Source organism: Serinus canaria, chromosome 28 (assembly GCF_022539315.1).
Source record: "Serinus canaria isolate serCan28SL12 chromosome 28, serCan2020, whole genome shotgun sequence".
Classification (NCBI taxonomy): Eukaryota; Metazoa; Chordata; class Aves; order Passeriformes; family Fringillidae; genus Serinus; species Serinus canaria.
The window spans coordinates 1,746,663-1,765,219 of record NC_066341.1 but is presented as its reverse complement, the minus strand read 5'-3'; the positions used below and the strand labels follow the sequence as shown (position 1 = coordinate 1,765,219).

General features: G+C 64.9%; 3 protein-coding genes across 3 annotated transcripts; 1 reads left to right on the top strand and 2 right to left on the bottom strand.

Moving 5' to 3' along the window:
• Positions 1 to 1,930: 1,930 nt before the first annotated feature.
• ADAMTSL5 (ADAMTS like 5) lies at positions 1,931 to 7,017 on the bottom strand. Its single transcript, XM_050986184.1, has 12 exons — positions 6,939 to 7,017; positions 5,955 to 6,006; positions 5,716 to 5,861; positions 5,429 to 5,489; positions 5,234 to 5,342; positions 5,021 to 5,148; positions 4,803 to 4,926; positions 4,296 to 4,379; positions 3,543 to 3,706; positions 3,218 to 3,461; positions 2,899 to 2,970; positions 1,931 to 2,452 (listed from the first exon to the last, which is right to left on the bottom strand). Exons 1-12 carry the CDS (start codon positions 6,995 to 6,997, stop codon positions 2,139 to 2,141), a joined length of 1,557 nt encoding a protein of 518 aa, XP_050842141.1. The 5' UTR covers positions 6,998 to 7,017; the 3' UTR covers positions 1,931 to 2,138.
• Positions 7,018 to 7,472: 455 nt separating this feature from the next.
• Positions 7,473 to 9,010, top strand: LOC127060927 (inactive serine/threonine-protein kinase PLK5-like). Its single transcript, XM_050986080.1, has 3 exons — positions 7,473 to 7,717; positions 7,992 to 8,099; positions 8,276 to 9,010. Exons 1-3 carry the CDS (start codon positions 7,619 to 7,621, stop codon positions 8,450 to 8,452), a joined length of 384 nt encoding a protein of 127 aa, XP_050842037.1. The 5' UTR covers positions 7,473 to 7,618; the 3' UTR covers positions 8,453 to 9,010.
• A 1,608-nt stretch (positions 9,011 to 10,618) lies between these two features.
• Positions 10,619 to 17,315, bottom strand: THOP1 (thimet oligopeptidase 1). Its single transcript, XM_050986093.1, has 11 exons — positions 17,052 to 17,315; positions 16,486 to 16,593; positions 15,617 to 15,719; positions 15,350 to 15,510; positions 14,604 to 14,739; positions 14,154 to 14,520; positions 13,712 to 13,913; positions 13,440 to 13,626; positions 13,069 to 13,197; positions 12,726 to 12,862; positions 10,619 to 12,642 (listed from the first exon to the last, which is right to left on the bottom strand). The coding sequence occupies exons 1-11, from the start codon at positions 17,298 to 17,300 to the stop codon at positions 12,487 to 12,489; spliced, it is 1,935 nt and encodes a 644-aa protein (XP_050842050.1). The 5' UTR covers positions 17,301 to 17,315; the 3' UTR covers positions 10,619 to 12,486.
• Between the last annotated feature and the right edge of the window lie 1,242 nt (positions 17,316 to 18,557).

Here is an 18,557-nt window from a genome sequence, read left to right as displayed (position 1 = left end):
TGCAGTGGTGTAGATGATGATCTGGCAGAGAGAGGGTGAAGGTCCTGCATGGGCTGCTCGAGTTCCCCCAACCCCCCAGGGGTCACCCCACAGACCCCAGGAGCTCTGGGTACCTCGTAGGTCTTGGAAAGGCTCTCCAAGAACTCCTGCACGTGTGGACGCAGCTTCACGTGGACCTGGGAGGGAACAGCATCTTGGAAAACCTCCAGCACCCCCATCCTGACAGCAAGGGGAGCCCCAAGGGGGGTTCAGTGCCCTCAGCAGGATCCCCCACCCCTCACCCATGGGATCACAGAGCCCCTTCAGCTACAAGGGGCATTGGCACAGAGGGCACACGGGGTGGCACTGAAGAGCCACATCATCCACGGCCCCAAATCACAGCTCCCCAGGCCCCCCAGCCTCAACACCCACCGTGCCAACCCCGGGGCACCCACCTTGTAGGAACTCGCCTGGAAGTCCGTGGTGAAGGTGGCCGTGGCATCCTTCTGCCCGTGGGCGAGCAGGGAGGAGTAGAGCAGGATCCCATCCTGGGGACAGAGAACAGGGTCAGGGTCAGCCTCAGACCCTACAGAGCCCCCCCTGACCCCCCCCAGCTCACCAGCTCCAGGACCAGGGTGTGCTGCTGCTTCCTCCGGACCCTCCGGGCACCGTCCCTGGCAGGGGTCAGGGCCCCAGGGCTCGGCCTGGAGGGGGATGGCAGAGGGTCAGCGCTGCTGGGGGGGCTGTTGGACCCCCCCCACATACTGGGGGGCTATGGGGACCCCCTCACACTCACAGGCTGGGGGCTGCAGGGCCAGCAGGGTCCTGATGCTCCAGCTCAGGGAGCCCTGAGAAATAGAAGCCCCTGGGGCCGGGCAGTGCTGGGGGTCTCGCAGGGTCTGTGGGGCAGAGGGGTCTCATCAGCACGGCCAGGGCAGCCCCCCTGCCCCGCGCAGGGATTTCCGCGGGCACGGACGCGCTCACCGCTTTCCCCGGGGCCGGGACTCCCCTCGTGTCCCCGGCGGACCAGGCGCCCCTTCCCGGGCGTGGTGGGGGAGCTGGGGACCCGCGCCCACCCCCGCAGGACACGCTCCCCCTCTCTCTGCCGGCTCTCGGCCCGACCACGAGCCGCAGCCCTCGGGGTGGAGAGCCCCTGATCCTCCCTGGGGGGTTTTTTCGTGCGTGGGGTGGCCCCCAAACCCGCCATGGCTGGGACCCTGCCAGGGACAAATTCCCCCCTCTTGCAGCCCCAAATTAATCGCGGGGTGGGGGCGGGAGGGGGCATTTTTATAGGGTGGAGGCACCTCTGCAGCCCAAATCACCCCGGAGCACCTGGAATCACTCAGAGTTTTCTGGCTCCAGCTGGGCTCAGTTCTGGGCTCCCCAGCTGGTCCCGGGGCTCATTTCTGCCTCCCGATGTGCCAAGGACCCTCCTGGGCTGGCAGCTGTCCCCAGGACCCCAGTTTGGGGACAGTCCCCAGCCACACGAGCCGGGAGGTCTCAACTTCCCCTGGCACCAGCTCCAAGCCCACCCCAAGGGACCCCCGAGCGAACAAAGTGCCCCAGCGCCCCCCCGGTCACATCCTGTCCCCACAGGGGCCCCGCGGTGGCCGCCACCAGCCCCAGGGTTGGGTTACGGCCGGGGGGGGGCTCTGGCACGGGAGGGGGACACGCTCGGCTCCGCCGGAAGGGAGATAAGCGGGAGGTCCCCGACCTCGGCAAGCAGAGCCTGGCACGCGGCCACGGGGACAGGGACACGCCGCGGGGTGGGAGCCGCTCCTGGGGCTCAGCGCGGGGACACAGAGGGGACCCCCTGCTCATGGGGACACCGAGGGGACCCCCCGAAGTGGAGGGACACAGAGGGGACCCCCAGCTCTTTGTGACACAGAGGGGACCCCCTAAAAAGGGAGGACCCTCCTGGGCCGTCGCCCACCAGGAAGGGACAGGCGACGAGCGAGGGGATAAACAATTTATTTTCTGCAAAAATAATAAATTACCACCCCCCCTCCACCTCCCCCCGCTGCCACGTGGACCCCAAGGACGGCGAGATGGGTGGGGGTCCACTGCGGGGAGAGGGCATGGGAAGGGTTCGGTGCCCGGTAGGAGCACCCGGTTGGCCCTGGGGGTCCCGTCCCGGGGCGGTGCCAGCGGGGAGGGGCTCAGGGTGGCCGGGGGTGGGGGCAGTGCCGGGCCGCCTCCCGCACCAGCCGGGCCTCGCGGGGCGTCCAGGGCCGGGCGTAGCCGTCGTCCTGCAGCAGGATGCGGTTCAGGGTGTGCTCGTGGTTCACGTGGCGCCGCGCCATCAGCAGGTACTCGCCGCCCTCGAGCAGCGGGGGGCACCCGCAGGTGTTGGGCACCCACAGGTACTCCCGGGCCACCAGCGGGAAGAGCTGTCGGTACCGCGCCTCCACCTCCACCTCGTAGCGAGTCTCCCGCCCCACCACGCGCCGCGCCAGGATCCGCCCGTGGAACACTGCGGGGTGAGGATGGGGCATCCTGAGCGCCTTCCTGTTCCTGGCATCACCCTGAGCCCTTTCCCACCCGCGGCATCGCCTCTGGCGTCACCCCAGGTCTCTGCCCATCCCCAGCATCACCCTGAGCCCCTTCGTGTCACCGGCATCAGCCCCAACCCCTTCCTGTCCCTGCAGCACTCAAAGCCCCTTCCCATGCCTGGCATCATCCCTGGCATCGTTCTGAGCCCCTTTCCATCCCCGCATTGCCTCTGGCATCACCCTGAGCACATCCTCGTCCCCAGCACCGCCCCCAGAATCACCCTGGGCTCCTTCCCCCTCCTGGCACTGCGCCTGGCGATGTCCTCAGCCCTGTCCCCGGCGATGTCCTCAGCCCTGTCCCCGGCGATGTCCTCAGCCCTGTCCCGCCCCCGCCACCCTCCCGAGCCCCTCCCGGCCCGGCGCTCACCGAAGTCGCTCTGGCAGAAGTGCCGGATGCGCTGGGAGCGCCCCTTGGGCGGGCGGCACCTCCCGCAGCGCCCTGCGGGGATAAAGCTGCAGCAATTTAGGGGCAGAGGGGACTCCTGACCCTCCAAAATCTCCCTCACACAACCTTGGCAGGGGAGGTTGAGGGTGCAGACCCCAGAGAGGGTCACGCAGGGCTCCTGAGAGCCCTGGTGAGGGCTTTTAGGGTCCTTTTTCGGGTCCCCATCTTATCCCCCCACCTGGGCAGCCCAGGATGCTCCCAGCAGGGGCCTGGGGGGCTGCGGGGACCCCCGAGGATGTACCTGCGGCAGCCCCGTCCTGGCTGCGGCCAGGGGGGCTCCTCGGCGGTGGCTCCGTGGCAAAGCCCCGGGGCTGCGGGGGCGGAGCGGGGGCCGGGCTGTGCGGGGGCTCCGGGGGCGGGGGGCTGCCGGCCCCCCGGGGCTGGGGCTGCCGTAGGGGGCTCGTGTCACCGCGGCCGAGCTGGGGGTGCCCGCGGGGCAGCCAGAACTGGTACTCGATGCCGGGGTTGGGCTCCTGCAGCAGCACCTGGGGGGACACGAGCGGGGCTGGGAGGGGCGGTGGGAGCGGGGGTGGCTGTCCCCACCGCCGTGTCCCCCCCGCCCTCACCATCACGTGCAGGTCCTCGCGGGTGGGTCCGGGCGCCTCCAGGCTCTCGGTGCCGTCGGGGGCCCGGCTGTAGGTCAGGAGGGTGCCGGCGGCCTCGTAGGGCCCCGGCCAGGCGATGGCCCAGTCGCCGTTGAGGACGTAGCGCCCGTCACTCGCCATCAGCGCTGCGGGAGGGAGCGGCTCCGGTAAACCGAGTCCCGCACGGCTCCCGGGACCCCCGGCCGGGTCCCCAGCGGAGGCCTCTCCCGGCGCGGGAGGGCAGCGTGGGCCGGGGAGCCGCGCTCGGGGCTCCGGGAATCCGCGTTCCTGTCGGATCTTGGCTTCGGGCCCGAGCCGCAGCCAAAGGCTGGTGTGCAAAGCCAGCCCCGAGCCCCCAGACCCCGGCTGGGATGGGGGAAGGGGCTCCAGCCGCATGGGGAAGGGGACGGGGGTGGGGAGGGAGGTCCCTGTCCTGGTGCTGCAGTGGCCGGTCTGGCCCCGCTCCAGCTCAGCCCTTCCCAAAACGCGGCCGCGGCCTCTGGAAAATTGCCCCGAGCGCTTGGGAGTTCAGTGACCCCGCGATGCTCAAAACAGCATCCGAGGGAGGGAGCGGCACGGCAGGACAAGGGACAAACACGGGACAAACATGGGACAGCACGGCGTGACACGGCCACCCCTGCCCTGCCCTGCCCTGCCCGCACACACAGCTGGCACCACCCTGAGCGGACTGGGAGGGACTGGGAGGGACTGGGACGGAGGCAGTTCAGGTCCTACCCAGGTAGTTGCGGCTCTTGTCCGTCACCTTGATGTGGGTGGCCCCGGCCGGGATCTTGGTCACATTCACATATCCCAAATATCCTGTGGGGAGGGCAGAGTCAGGGCAGAGCCTGGGCAGGGCCCAGGGGGCACCACGGGGGGACAGACAGGGAGGGGACAGGCACAGAGGGGACCCGGGTCTGGGGCATTGACCCAGCTGGGCCCCGCATGCTGGGACATCAGGGACATGTGGGCACAGGGACTCTGAGTGCCCCCAGCAGCCCGGGGACATCACAGATCCCCCACCTCCCACCCCAGGAGTGACCCCTCTACAATGAGTTAACCCCCCAAGGGAAGGGGCTGCTCCGAGGGACCAGAGACCCTCTGGATGGGGGAGCGGCACAGGGGATGGGACAAGGGGCACCCAGGCAATGCCTTGGGGACACGGATGGGGACAGGAGGACAGGAGGAGCCAAGAGCCAAAGCATTCACCCATGGAGGGGGCCGGGGCAATGGTTCATTCACCGGAGGAGGGGTCCGAGCCCTGGAACAGCCGGTGCACCAGGACGCACGAGCCGTGGCCGCTGCCGCAGTGGCCGCAGGCGTCGGGGCGAGAGCCCGAGCCCAGGATCCCGTCACAGCCCACGCTCTGTGGGGAACCCAGACATCCCCTCAGGGCGGGGGTTCGGACCTGGGGCTTCCCGGGGGGGGGTCTGGGGGGTCCCGGCCCCGCGCACACCCACCAGGCAGCGCCCGCCCACGCACAGGTCCGGGGAGCCGGGGCTGCAGCGGGTCCCGTCCAGCACCCGGCCGAAGCTGTAGTAGAAATTGTGTCCCTCGGCCAGGCAGTTGAGGTCGCAGAGGTTGGGGGCTGCCAGAGCAGGGGGGAAGGGATTGGGGTGATGCCCGGGACCGCCGTGAGCCGCCGGTGATGCAGTCCCCAGGCCGGGACTCACCTCCGTGGAAGGGCACCCAGCGGTAGCGGGCGGAGGTGCCCAGGACGGGCCGGTTGTCGTAGAGGGAACACTGCATGGCACGGAAGGGCACGGAGCCGCTGGGGCAGCCCTGTGGGAGCACCGGGATGGAGCCGGGAGGGCGGCCACGGGGACCGGGGACAGCCACGTCGCTGCCATGGCGCTCCCGGCGCTCACCTGGAGCTGGCAGAGCCGGTACTGCCGCGGGTCCCCCGTGCACGGCTGCTCCTTGCTGGTCCTGCGGTCACAGGGACAGCACGTGTCACCTCCCACCCCCCCGTGTCCCCCACAGGGACCCCCCAGCTCCTGGGGGATCGACGATGCCACCGAGCCACCATAGGGATGGTGGTGCACAAGAGGTGGTGGCAAGGTCGTGCCAGGGGGTTTGGGTGCCACGGGGGGGGTTTGGGAGCTGGGGACACTTCGGGGTTGGGGGGGTCTGTGCTGCCCCGACCCCCACTCACCGCAGGCACCGCCGGCTGCGCAGGGCGACGCCGTCCCCACACGAGCTGGAGCAGGAGCTCCAGGGTCCCCAGGACCCCCAGGTCCCTTGGGGCCGAGCAGGGGCTGGGGGCTCAGGGACCCTCGCTGGTGTCCCCAGGACTGGGTCCTGCGTGAGGAAAGCGGTGATCAGCGCTGGGGGTGGGCTGAAGGAGCCCGGGGGTGCCCCATTCCCCCCTCAGCTGCCCCCCAGCCCCCTCACCTGTGCCGTGCCCACCAGGCTGAGCCAGGCCAGCAGCAGCAGCCGCCAGGACCTGCGGAGCAAAGACCCCTGAGCCCACTGTCCCCAGGGACACGGGGGTGGCACCGGGCTGTCCCCCAGCCCAGCATCGCCGCCGAGGTGGGGCCACGGCCGAGCCCCCCCCCCGGGACCCCAGAGAGGGGTGAGGGGGGCCAAGCCCAGACCCAGCGCGGGGGTCCCCGGGGAGGGGATGTGGGGTCTGGTGCCACCAGCGGGGGCAGGCGGGTGGGGGACACGCAATAGGTGATGCTGGGCGGTGGCACAGGGTGGTGACACAGGGTGGTGACTCAGGGTGGGTGACATAGGGTGTCCCCCACACGTGCCCACGCAGCCCCGGGACGGGCGACGGCCCCGCCGCCCCCAGGGCCCCGCGGCGGGCGCCGGGCCGGGATCGCTGCCTGCCGGGGCAGGACCAGACCTGCACGCCGGGGCTCCGCGTCGCTCCCCGATCCGGATCCGGCCCCGCCGTGGGGCGAGCAGGGTGGGGGGCAGCGGGAGGCCCCCACGCCCCACAGCGCCCGATCCTGCAGCACCCCGAAGCGCCCAGCCCGGGGGTGAGGGACGTGCCGGGAGGGCGCGGGGGGTGCGGGGGGTGCGGGGGTCCCATCCCCGTGTCGGGGAATCCCCCGGCCGAGCCGGTTCCGTCCCGCCGCGCAGCTCCCACGGCAACCGGGGGGTCGCGGGCGGCCACCGGCAGCCCCCGGCTCTGGGTCCCCCCAGCAGGACAGGGGAAGGGCCGGGGGGTCGCGCTGCCGCCGCTCCGGGGGGGTGTTTGGAGCGTCCGGACCCCGCCGAGGCTCGGGCGATGCCCGGTGGGTGATGCCCAGACCCCGCTGGCAGCGCGGGTGGCACCGCGTGCCTCAGTTTCCCCGCAGGATCTGCGGTGGGGGAGGCGCGGAGGCGCGGGGGGGTCCGCGAGGGTTAAAGCAGAAATCGGGAGCTTACCCAGCACCGTGGGGTCCCCCGCGGGGGTCCGAGCCGCCCCCACGGCGCCCCCCGGCCATGCCGCCCCTCGTCCGCGGCGTCCCGGCGGCTCAGTCCCGGCTCGGCGTCCCGGCGGAGGGGAGCGGGGGGGACCCGGGGCGAGCGGGCATCGCCTGCGCAGCTCCGGGGGGGCCGGGCGAGGCTTCCCCCCCCACCCTCCCCGCTCGCCTCCCGTCCCTCCCCGCCGCGTTATTAATATCCAGCCCCAAAGGTGCGCCCAGCCCTCCCCGGCCGCCCGTTAACCCTTGGGGGCCCGGAGCTCCGGCGGTCGCGGGGGGGGATAGTGGCGTCCCGAGGGGGCGAGGGTGCTGCAAAGCAACATCAGCGCCCCCCCGAGACCCCCTCAGCCCCAGCGGAGGAGGGGAAGAGGCACCAGGACCTCCCTGCACGGTCGGATCCCGACCCTGGACCCCCCGGTGCTGGGCATAGCCGAGGGCCGGGACCCCCGCGGGGGTCTCCGCTTCGTGGCCGGGGTCTTCTGAGGGGGCTCGGGGGGCCAGAGCGGTGGGTGTTGGGGGCGGGGGGGTGGCACCCAGCACCCCTGGGAGCCGTGGATACCAGCAGCCCGGTGCTGAAGGAGTTACAAGGTCGGGGTGCTGGTGTCCCTCGGGGCGTCCCCGGTGCCGAGCAGAGCGGGCAGGATGGTCCCGGAGAGCGGAGGGGCCGAGCCCCTCCCCGGCTGGTACCTCCGGGACGAGGACACCGGGACGCTCTACAAGAGGGGACGGCTCCTGGGAGAGGTAAACCCCCTGAACTGCCCCCCCTGAACTGCCCCTCGCCCCCCCCAGCGCCCCCTCCCCGCTGGGCACCCGGGGGGGGTCACACACCCGCACCCCCCGGGGGGTCCCCGAGGTGTCCCAATCCAAGGGGAACCCACCCCATCCCCTCTGGGAAAGGGGAAACTGAGGCACGGGACTGAGCCCCAGCAGCTCTGGTCCCTGGGGCTCCTCGCCCCACAGGGAGGGGCACCTGGGTGGGCACCCCAAGCCCCACTTCCCACGGGGTCACTCGCAGGGCACCTTCGGCCGCTGCTACCAGGTGACAGAGGTGACCAGTGGCCGGCTCTACGCGGCGAAGGTGATCCCGAGAGCCCGGCTCGCTGCCGCGGGCATCGGGGACAGGGTGAGTCCGGGGGGACACTCCCCGGGGAGAGGGGACAGTGCCCGGGGGGTCCCCGCACAGCCCCGCCCATGCCCCTCCCCGGCTGGCTGGGTGGGTTCCCGTCCCCGCGGGGCGCGTACCGGGGGTCCCCGCTCCCCGAGGGTCCCCCCGGGGCTACCGGGCTGCTGTCGATGCAGGTGGAGCGGGAGCGGGAGCTGCAGTGTCGCCTGCGCCACCCGCACATCGTGCGCCTGCACGGGCACTTCGCCGACCGCGGCCACCTCTACCTGCTGCTGGAGCTCTGCAGCCGGGGGGTGAGACTTGCACCCCGAAACCGAGCTCCTGCACCCCGAAACCGGGCCCTTGAACCCTGAAATTCTGCACCCCAAAACTGAGCCTGAACACCCCAAAGCCGAGCCCTTGAACCCCAAAACTGAGCCTAAAAACCTCAAAACTGAGTCTCTGCTCCCCAAACCCGAGCCCTTGAACTCTGAAATACTACACCCCAAAACCGAGCCCTCGAACCCCTAAACTGAGCTCCTACACCCAAAACTGAGCCACTGAACCCCAAAACTGAGCCCCCTCAGGCCGGGGCTTCAGCAAGGCCCAGTCTGGTGCCTTGCTCTGTCCCCAAGTCCCCCTCGCTCTGTCCAAGTCCCTGCCACATTTCATTTTCCCCATCCCTCCTCATTGTCCCCAGTCCCTCCTCACTGTCCCCAGTCCCTCCTGTGTCCCCAGCACTGTCGCTCTGTCCCTAGTCCCTCCTGTGTCCCCAGCGCTGTCGCTCTGTCCCCAGTATCTCCCCACTGTCCCCAGTCCCTCCTCACTGTCCCCAGTCGCTGTCTCTCTGTCCCCAGTCCCTCCCCACTGTCCCCAGTCGCTGTCGCTCTGTCCCCAGTCCCTCCCCACTGTCCCCAGTCGCTGTCGCTCTGTCCCCAGTCCCTCCCAGTGTCCCCAGTCGCTGTCGCTCTGTCCCCAGTCCCTCCTCAGTGTCCCCAGCGCTGTCGCTCTGTCCCCAGTCCCTCGCCGACATCCTGCGGGCGCGGGGCCGCCTGACGGAGCCGGAGGTGCGGTATTACCTGCGGCAGCTGCTCTCGGGGCTGCGGTACCTGCACGGCCACGGCCTCGTGCACCGGGACCTCAAACCGAGTGCGTGGGGCTGGGGGGGCTTCGGGGGTGAGCCGAGGGTGGCTGAGGGTGACACCGTTCGTGTCACTCCCTCCACAGGTAACTTCTTGGTGACGGAGCGGATGCGGGTGAAGATCGGGGACCTGGGGCTGGCTCAGCGGGCAGCCCCACCCGGGCGGCGCTGGGGGTGAGCGGGGCCGGGGGGGCTGCAGGGAGGGGGCTTCACCCTGCCCGTGTCCCCAGGGGTCACTTCTGCTGTCCCCACCTCAGGGCACTCTGTGGGACACCCAGTTACCTGGCCCCGGAGGTGCTGGACCGCAGGGGACACGCGGCACCCGCGGATATCTGGGCACTGGGGTGTGCCGTGTGAGAGGGGCTGGGGGAGGGTGGCAGGGGGAGAGGGAGGGAGGGAGAGATGGAGGGAGGGTGGGGTGAGATGGAGAGAGGGAGAGATGGAGGGACGGTGGGGGGAGATGGAGAGAGGGAGGGAGAGATGGAAGGAGGGTGGGATAAGGGGAGATGGAGGGAGGTGGGAGAGATGGATAGAGGGAGGGTGAGGGGAGATGGAGGGAGGATTGGATTAGGGGTCATGAAGGGAGGTGGGATAAGGGGAGATGGAGAGAAGATGGGATGAGGGGAGATGAAGGGACGGTGAAATGAGGGGAGATGGAGGGAGGGTGAAATGAGGGGAGATGGAGGGAGAGTGGAATGAGGGGAGATGGAGGGTGGAAGCGGAGATGGAGGGAGAACCGGGAGGTCAGAGGAAGAACAGGGACACTGGAGGGAGGAAGAAGGGTGATGGAGAGAAGATGGAGAGGCTGGAGGGAGGAAGAGGGGTGATGGAGGAAGGACAGGGACACTGGAGGGAGGAAGAGGGGTGATGGAGGAAGGACAGGGACACTGGAGGGAGGAAGAAGGGTGATGGAGGAAGGACAGGGACACTTCAGGGAGCACGGGGACGCTCCCGGCCGCTCCCCCCCAGGTACACGGCGCTGACCGGCCACGCCCCGTTCGAGGCTCGCCACCGGCCCGAGCTGTTCCGGCGCATCCGGAGCGCTCGGTACCCGCTGCCCCCCGGGCTCTCCCGCCGTGCCCGCGCTCTCATCGCACACATGCTGCAGCCCGAGCCCGCGGCACGGCCCGGCCCGGCCCGGCTGCTGCGCCACCCCTTCCTCACGCAGGTGCGGGGCTGGGCCACACGGGGGACGCGCGGGACACCGAGGGACACGCGGGGGTCACTGCCTGTCGCTCCGCAGGGTTTCACACCCCACACGCTGCCACCCCGCGCCTGCCACTCCGTGCCCATCTTCGTGGGACGGGAGCCCCTCTGCTGGATCCTGCGGGGGTGTGGCTGTGTCCCTGTCACCCCTGCGGGTGGCCGTGCTCCTCCCCAAAGGACCTGAGCCCGAACATCCGCGGAGGAAAACCTTTATTATTAGTGCTGGGAACCGTCTAAAATCCAGTCATGGAAACAAGCGGGGGTGGGACGTGACCAGTACGAACGGCGCGCACACACACACACACACAAACCCACACCCACACCAGATTGCCCTTTAAAACTGTTAACGGGAAAAAACAACCCCCAAATCCAAACCCCGAAATAAAAAGGAGCTCTCTTCCCTGCCAGCCTGGGATGGGGATGGGGAGGTGCAGCTCCATGTCCCGGGGCTGCTCCTGGGACTGGAGAGGTGCCAGATCACCCCCTCGGGGCAGTGGGGACACGGGAGAGGGGACAGAGGGAGCTGTGGGCTGGGAAGGAGGGAGGAAAGTGCGTGGTTTCCCTGTTCAGCTTCACTTCTCTCTCTCTCTGGAGAGAAGAGTCGGAGAAAACGCTGAAAGCTCGGTAAAACAGGACACTAAAAACACCCAGGGGCAGCGCGGGCCGTGCCTAAAACACGGAGAGGAGGGGACAAGGACAAGATGCTCGAGGTGGCCCCAGCAAGCACCAAGGAGCCGCTTCCGGACTCGCCCACGTGTCAGCGCCAGAGGGGACGGGCCAGGGGGTGTCACCGGCCTTCCCGTGTCACCAGCAGGGCCTGGGGGAGGGAGGTGACAGCAACGACTTTGTCTGCACTGGGGGGAGCCTTGTCCCAGCGCCAGAGCCGCGCTGGTGACAAAGGACAGGGAAGAGCCTGCATGGTGGGATGGTGGCTGTGAGCTGGGGCACTGGGGCTGTCACTCGTGTCCCCAAACCACGGCAGAGTGGCAGGGATGGATCCCACAGCCCTCAAAGGGGCTCACACAGTGCACCCGAGGCTGGGAGGAGGGGGACACAAATCCCAGCTCCCCCTGGAGCTCCTCAGCCCCCAAAGAAGCCACCCCAGACCTTGCCCAAGCTGGGAGCAAACCCCTGCCCTCAGCGTCAGGAACCTTGTGCCACAGCACCCTGTGCCACGCAGGGTCCTGGGGCACACTGGGGACAGCCTGGGGCAGGTGGCCCAGCCCGGGCTGGCTGCTGTCCCTGCCCCTGGCGCCTCAGCCGGGCCGGCAGCTCAAGGCCTGGCACAGAGCCCAGGGGATATTTTTATCCCAGCATTTGTGTTGTTTGAAGCTGTCAGCTCGGTGTTTTCAGTCATAAACACAACCCTCCCCTGTCCCAGGAGCTGACAGCAACAGCAACACCCTCAGCTGCCACAGCCTGAGCCCCTGGCTGCCCTGGGGTGGCCCCAGGATGACCCTGAGATGGCCCTGGGACACAGAGGCCACAGAGGTCCCCAAAACCTCTGTTCTGGAACACCTGCACTGGCCACCTCTGTCCCCCTGCCAGGCAGGAAGGTCCCTGAGGGGCTCAGGGCAGGATGTTCCAGTGAATTCCCTGTGGGTTTTGAGCTCTGGGATCTCCCCATCTTTATTGCACAGCCAAGAGCTGCCCAAAGATGGGGAGAGCAGGACTGTCCCTGCCCTGGTGACAACTGTGTCACAAACCAAGCCAAGGTGGCAGCAGCAACAACAACAACAACGAGGAGGCTTCTTAAAAGAGAAGGGATTTAAAAACAAAGATTCAAGTTTGGGAACTCCTCTCCCCCTCCTCCCCGGCTCCAAATGAGGCCAAAACTCACCCTCGTGCAGAGATCAGGTTCAAAGTTCAGCCAATTGGTGGGGGTGACCCACAGCCCCGGGGGTGACAAGGGCAGGTCACCTCTGTGTCACCACAGAGCCCAGGAGGGGCTCAGAGGGGCAGCTCCAGGCAGGGGTGGCCCGGGGGTGTTTGGTGACAGGAACCAGGCGAGGGCAGGTGCGTGGGCAGGAGCTTCCCCCCCTGCCAGGGCCCAGCAGCACCTCAGGCTGAAGGCACCGAGTTGCTCTCCACCTTCAGTCCCTTGCTGGCCAGGAAGGCGTCCTGCTTGGGCTCCCTGCCCAGGAACCTCCTCAGCATGTCCGAAGCATCCACGGATCCGCCGGGATGGAGGATGCACTTCCTGTAATCCATGCCCACCTGCGGGCACACACGGGGGCAGGGCTGGGACACCCAGCCTGGCTCCCACAGCCCATCAGAACCCTGCAGAACCCCGTCCCTACCTTGCAGTTCATGATTCCCTCCTGCTTGAAGCGGGTGTGGAACATGTCCATGGAGTACACCTCGCTCCAGAGGTAGCCATAGTACTGGGCGTCGTAGCCCCCTGCCAGGTGGCCAAAGGTGGCTGGCATGTTTGTACCTGAGGGGACACGAGGGGTTAAAGGGGACTCCCCACAGATAAACCCCCTCCAGTGCTGTCCCAGCTGTTCACACAACCCAGGGGACAAAGGGAGGAACTTTCCAGGCTTTTCCAGCCCTGCTTTTCCCGGAGCCAGCAGAAACTGTCCCCACACGGGAGGAACTTGCTGAACTATCACAGGGGGACAGGAGGGTGGCACGCCGTACCTGGGGTGGCAGGGACACCCAGCACCTCCTCACAGAGCTGGGCAAACACCTCCACGGGGTCAGCCTTGGTCTGGGTGTGCAGTGCCTGGTCCACCTTGGCCAGGACGATCTGGCGCAGGTTGAAGAGCCCTGTTCCCAAAAGGAGGAGGAGGAGGAGGAGGGAAACTGAGGCTGCAGTGCTGCCTGCAGGAATGTCACTGAGGCAGGTGGCACCTCTTTGTCCCTTTCACATGCCACATGGGTTCCTTCCCCCCATCCCCTCAGAACCCCCAGCACCATGGTGAGCAAAGAAAAGCCTTTTTTGTCCCCAGCCAGGTCACTGAGCGTCCCCTTCCCGTCCCCACACCCAGGGGACATCCACTCCCTCCCACCTGTGTTTGCCTGCCGGGATTTAATGAGCTTCTCCAGCAGCTCATCTGGGATGGGGCTCCCTGTCTTGTAGTGCCTGGACATGCGCAGCAGCGGCTCCTTCTCCCACACCCAGTTCTCCAACATCTGCGACGGGGCCTCCACGAAGTCCCTCTCCACGTGTGTCCCGCTGAACATGGCAAACTCCGCCTGGGGGACACGGCCAGCTCGGAATTCCAGGGGAAAACGGGATGGCGGCAAAACCCCAACCTGTGCCAGCGCAGGGAGGCCTCACCTGAGAGCACAGCTGGTGCATGACGTGCCCAAACTCATGGAAGTAGGTCTCCACCTCGTCGTGCTGCAGCAGGGAAGGGGCGTCCGGCGTGGGCTTGGTGAAATTGGCCACCATGGCGGCCACTGAGATTTGGCGGCTGGAGTCTGGCAGGAGGCAGCCGGGCTGGAGGCCGAAGCAGGCGGCGTGTCCGTACTTCCCTTCCCTGGGGAGGGGACAGGAGGCTCAGGGACCCTTCCCAAAGCCACACACAGCCATGGCCTCCCCCATTGTGGCCCTCAGAGGAGCCCCCAGTGACCCCCTTGGTGACACCCCAGCCCAGTGACATCCCTGCCACAGCACACGGCGCTCCCTCCACTCCACACAGCTGGGAGCAGCAATCTCCTCCTCCTCCTCCTCCTCCTCCTCCTGCCCCAGCCCTGCTCCTGGAATTCCCAGGTCTCACCGTGGGTACAGGTCCAGGTAGAACTTCCCGATGATCTCGCCGGAGGACGCGTCCTTCACGGTGTAGAGCTGCACGTCCTCGTGCCACACCTGAGCCTTCTCCTCCAGGTGGAAGGTGAGGCCCAGCAGCTCCTGGTAGATGGCCAGGAGGCCCGTGGTGACCACCTGCATGGGGAAATACTCCTTGAGCAGGTTCTGGTCCACGCTGTACTTGGTCTCCTCCACCTGGTTCATGTAGTAGCGCATGTCCCAGGCGTTGATGCGGTTGTCGAACTCCAGCCCGCGCTTCTCGCACTCCTTCTTCTTCAGGTCCAGGATCACAGCCCGCTCCTTCTCCCCCAGGGGCTTCAGCTTCTGGGCCAGCTCGTCTGGGGAAGCCAGGCAGGGTTGGCATCAGGGATCAGAGCAGCACACCCTGCCCAGGATGTCCCTGCTCGGCCCCAGGACGTACCCAGGAACGTGGCCACCGTCCGGCTGCTCTTGGCCATGTTCATCTCCAGCACGAAGTCAGCGTGGGTGCTGAAGCCCAGCAGATTGGCCTTCTGAGCCCTCAGGTCCACCAGCTCCTTCAGGATCAGGCAGTTCTCCTGCAAGGCAGAGAGGGAAGGACACGTGGTGCTGTTGTGGGTCCCAGGACAAGGTGAGAGATGAGATTTTGATTCCAAGTTCTCAGAAGGCCAATTAATTATTCTATTCTATTCTATTCTATTCTATTCTATTCTATTCTATTCTATTCTATTCTATTCTATTCTATTCTATTCTATTCCATTCCATTCCATTCCATTCCATTCCATTCCATTCCATTCCACTCCACTCCACTCCACTCCACTCCACTCCACTCCACTCCACTCCACTCCACTCCACAATGATACACTAAAACTATACTAAAAAAAAAGAAGGAATATATCAGAAAGTTAGAAAAAAAATGATACTAAAACCCCATGACAGACTCAGAGTCCAACACAGCTGGCTGTGATTAGTCATTAAATTAAAACTATTTACATGCTTAATAAACAATTCTCTAAAGCAGCAAAACATAGAGAAGCTGAAGCTTCCCAGCTTCCCAGGAGAAGAAATCCTGGAAGGGATTTTTCATAAAATATCACAGTAACATCCAAAGGGGAGAAGGGAAACAGTGTGGAAAGAAACACAAATCCCAGGGGAGCTCCCCTGGGTGCCCTGGTCAGTCCCACCGACCTCTTTGCACCTGGAGTTGAACATCTCCTCCACCTTCCTCCTGGTCTCGGGCACGTAGCACTTCTTCAGCAGGGGGAAGTAGTGTGGGTACTTGAGGGTGACCTTCAGCTTCCCATCCTCTGTCTTCTCCAGGGAGTTCAGGAAATCCTCAGGGAGCCCCCCTGGGAAAAGAGCAGGCAGGGGCTGAGCCCAGGGTTCTCCAGGGATGCTCTGGGATCAATCACCCAGTGCAGGCACTCAGGGCCCTGCCAGCAGAGCCCTCCATACCCAGCTCCTCCCTGGAGAAGGGCAGGAAGGTGGTGTCCTCGTTGAGGTTCTTGTTGAAGTCGATGCACAGCACGCTCAGCTTCTTCTTGATAGCTTTGATTTTCTTCAAAAAGCAGAAAATCAGAGAGAAGTCAGAGCTGGGGGGGGCACTCAGGCTGTTCCCACCCTGCTGAGCTGCCCAGCACTGAGCCAGCCCAATTAATGATGGTGCACAATTAATGGTGGTGAGCCAGCAGCCCAGAAAGGCTCCCTGAGGTCACACCTGGCAGGGCTCAGCCACCTCAGCAAGGTCCTGCCTGCTCCCTGCTGCCTCAGGAGCTGCAGGTGCTGCAGTAACAACCTCCCCTCTCCTTATTTCCCATTTCCTTCTGGTTTTAACCCAGTTTTGAGCTCCTCTGCTGGTGCATGGGAAGAGAGGGAGGCTCCTGAGCAGCTCAGCCCCCTCAGCCCAACTCCAGCCCTTGGCACGGTGGGGATTTGGTGCTAATTCCCCAATTTCACCTCCCCAGGAATTCCTCAACTCCCACTTTGTTAACATCACCCTTTAAACGGAAAGGAAAAAAGGGGGAGCTGGAGACATCAGCCAAAATCACCAGAATTGGGGGGCAAAACCCAAACCTGAGCCTCAGACCCTGCCCTGAGGGGCAAGAGGGAATGGATTCAGACTGACAGGAATTAGGATGAGATGAGATATTAGGAAAAACTTCCTTGCTGTGAGGGTGCAGAGGCCCTGGCACAGATTTCCCAGAGGAGCTGTGGCTGCCCCTTCCCTGGGAGTGTCCAAGGCCAGCTTGGAGCAACCTGGGACAGTGCAAGATGGGCTTTAAGGTGCCTTCAGCCCAAACCATCCTGGGATTCTGTGCTCTCACCTCCTGGGTCTCCTCAGGGAGGTGGAGGCCGTTCCTTTTTCCCAGCTTGATCAGCCTCTCCAGGTACCTCTTTGCCTCGGGCTTCAGGGAAGCACTCTCTGCTTTCTCCTGGAAAACAAAACCAAATTCCTCCTCCTCAGGGAGCTGCAGGAAGCTGCTTCCCAGTGGGAGTTCTGGGAACACCAGAGACCCAGCAGCAGATGGAAAAGCCCCAGGGAAGGCTCTGGTTTGGTGCAGAGGTTCCTGTGTCACCTCGGGGCAGGGGTTCCTCCCAGATTGCTTTAAACACGTCACCTTTGTGCCATGTCAGCATTTTGGGGGGCGTTTTTTGGGGTTGGATTTACCGACAGCCCCTCAGCCAAGGGGTGACCAAGGCTCTGAGTGGGGGGCAGAGCCCTCAATCCCAAATTCCCCCACCCCTCACTACACCTGGGCCACTCTGCCGTGACCCCACCGCGCTCCCACCCCACTCCTGCATCCTTCCCTCCTCAGCTCTGGGATGAAGGAACAGCATCTGCTGGAATTCCAGGCGGTCCCAACCCCTGCCTGGGTGGCAGGGGACACACCTGGAGCCACACAATCCTCTGGTACACGTCCTGCCTCATGCTCATCTCCACGTCGAACTCCGAGAGCTTCTTGTCGGCCTCGGTGCTGGCGGCGCGGGTGGCCTTGCAGGGGGACACGTGCTGGGGGAAGTCCAGCATGTTCCTACGGACTGGGGGGACAAAAAGGGACAGGGGTGATGGCTCCACAGCCCAGAGCACACCCACAGCCAGCCTGGCAGCCCCAGAGCCTTTTCCATCCCTCACACACATGGCAGGGGAGAGGCGGGATGAGGCTCCTGCTGCCCTTGGTCCCTTCCCTGCTGGATTCCCACCATAATCCTCCCAAAACCCACAGGAATTCTGTGCCTGTGAGCCCCCAACAGCTCTGCCCCAGCTCTGCCAGCACAGGAGATTTGGGGAGGTCTGTGCAGGGCTCGATGTTCCCTTCCAGCTGGAGGAATTCCATGATTCCCGATGGCTCCTGCTGCCCTTGGTCCTTCCCCTGCTGCATTCCCACCACAATCCTCCCAAAATCCACAGGAATTCTGTCCCTGTGAGCCCCCAACAGCTCTGCCCCAGCTCTGCCAGCACAGGAGATTTGGGGAGTTCTGTGCAGGGCTCGATGTTCCCTTCCAGCTGGAGGAATTCCATGATTCCCAATGGCAGCAGCGTTCCCTGTCTCCTTTCAAAGCTCCAAGTGGGACAATCCCTTCCTACAGACACTTCTCCAAAAGCCACCACGCCCCAGGTGTGCAATTCCTGATGCAATTCCATGGAGGAAACCAGGGAGAACATTCCCTGCTGCCATCCCTGCAGAAGCTCCAAGAGCAGCACTCCAGGCACCTGGAATCCCCCTCCCAGGAGAAGCTGAACAGGCAGCTCAGCCAGGGAAGTGCTGACAGTCCTGCTGAGCTGAACATTCCTCCTGCTGAGCAAGAGGAATTATTTTTTTCCCTATTATTTTAGGAAGATGAGGCTGCTCCCTGCCCCAGACAGGTGGGACAGCTCGAGCACAGGCAGCAGCCCAGGTGTCACGAGGAGAGGCCACCTGAACTGTCACCCTGCTGCAAATAAAGCCATCAAAACTGCACAGTTTTGCTGCCATCATGTCATGGTACTCCCCCAAAAAATATCCCAGCAGGATTTACTCTCCCAAAAAATCCCAGCAGGATTTATTCTCCCAAAAAATCCCAGTGGGTTTGACTCTCCCCAAAAATTCTAGCAGGATTTATTCTCCCAAAAAATCCCATCTGGATTTATTTTCCCAAAAAATCCCAGCAGGATTTATTCTCCAAAAAAATCCCAGCTGGATTTACTCTCCCAAAAAATAATAGCAGGATTTATTCTCCCAAAAAATCCCAGCAGGATTTATTCTCCCCAAAAAATCCCAGCAGGATTTATTTTCCCAAAAAAAATCCCAGCAGGACTGACTCTCCCAAAAAATTCAAGCATTATTTATTTTCCCAAAAATCCCAGCAGGATTTATTCTCCCAAAAAAATCCCAGCAGGATTTATTCTCCCAAAAAT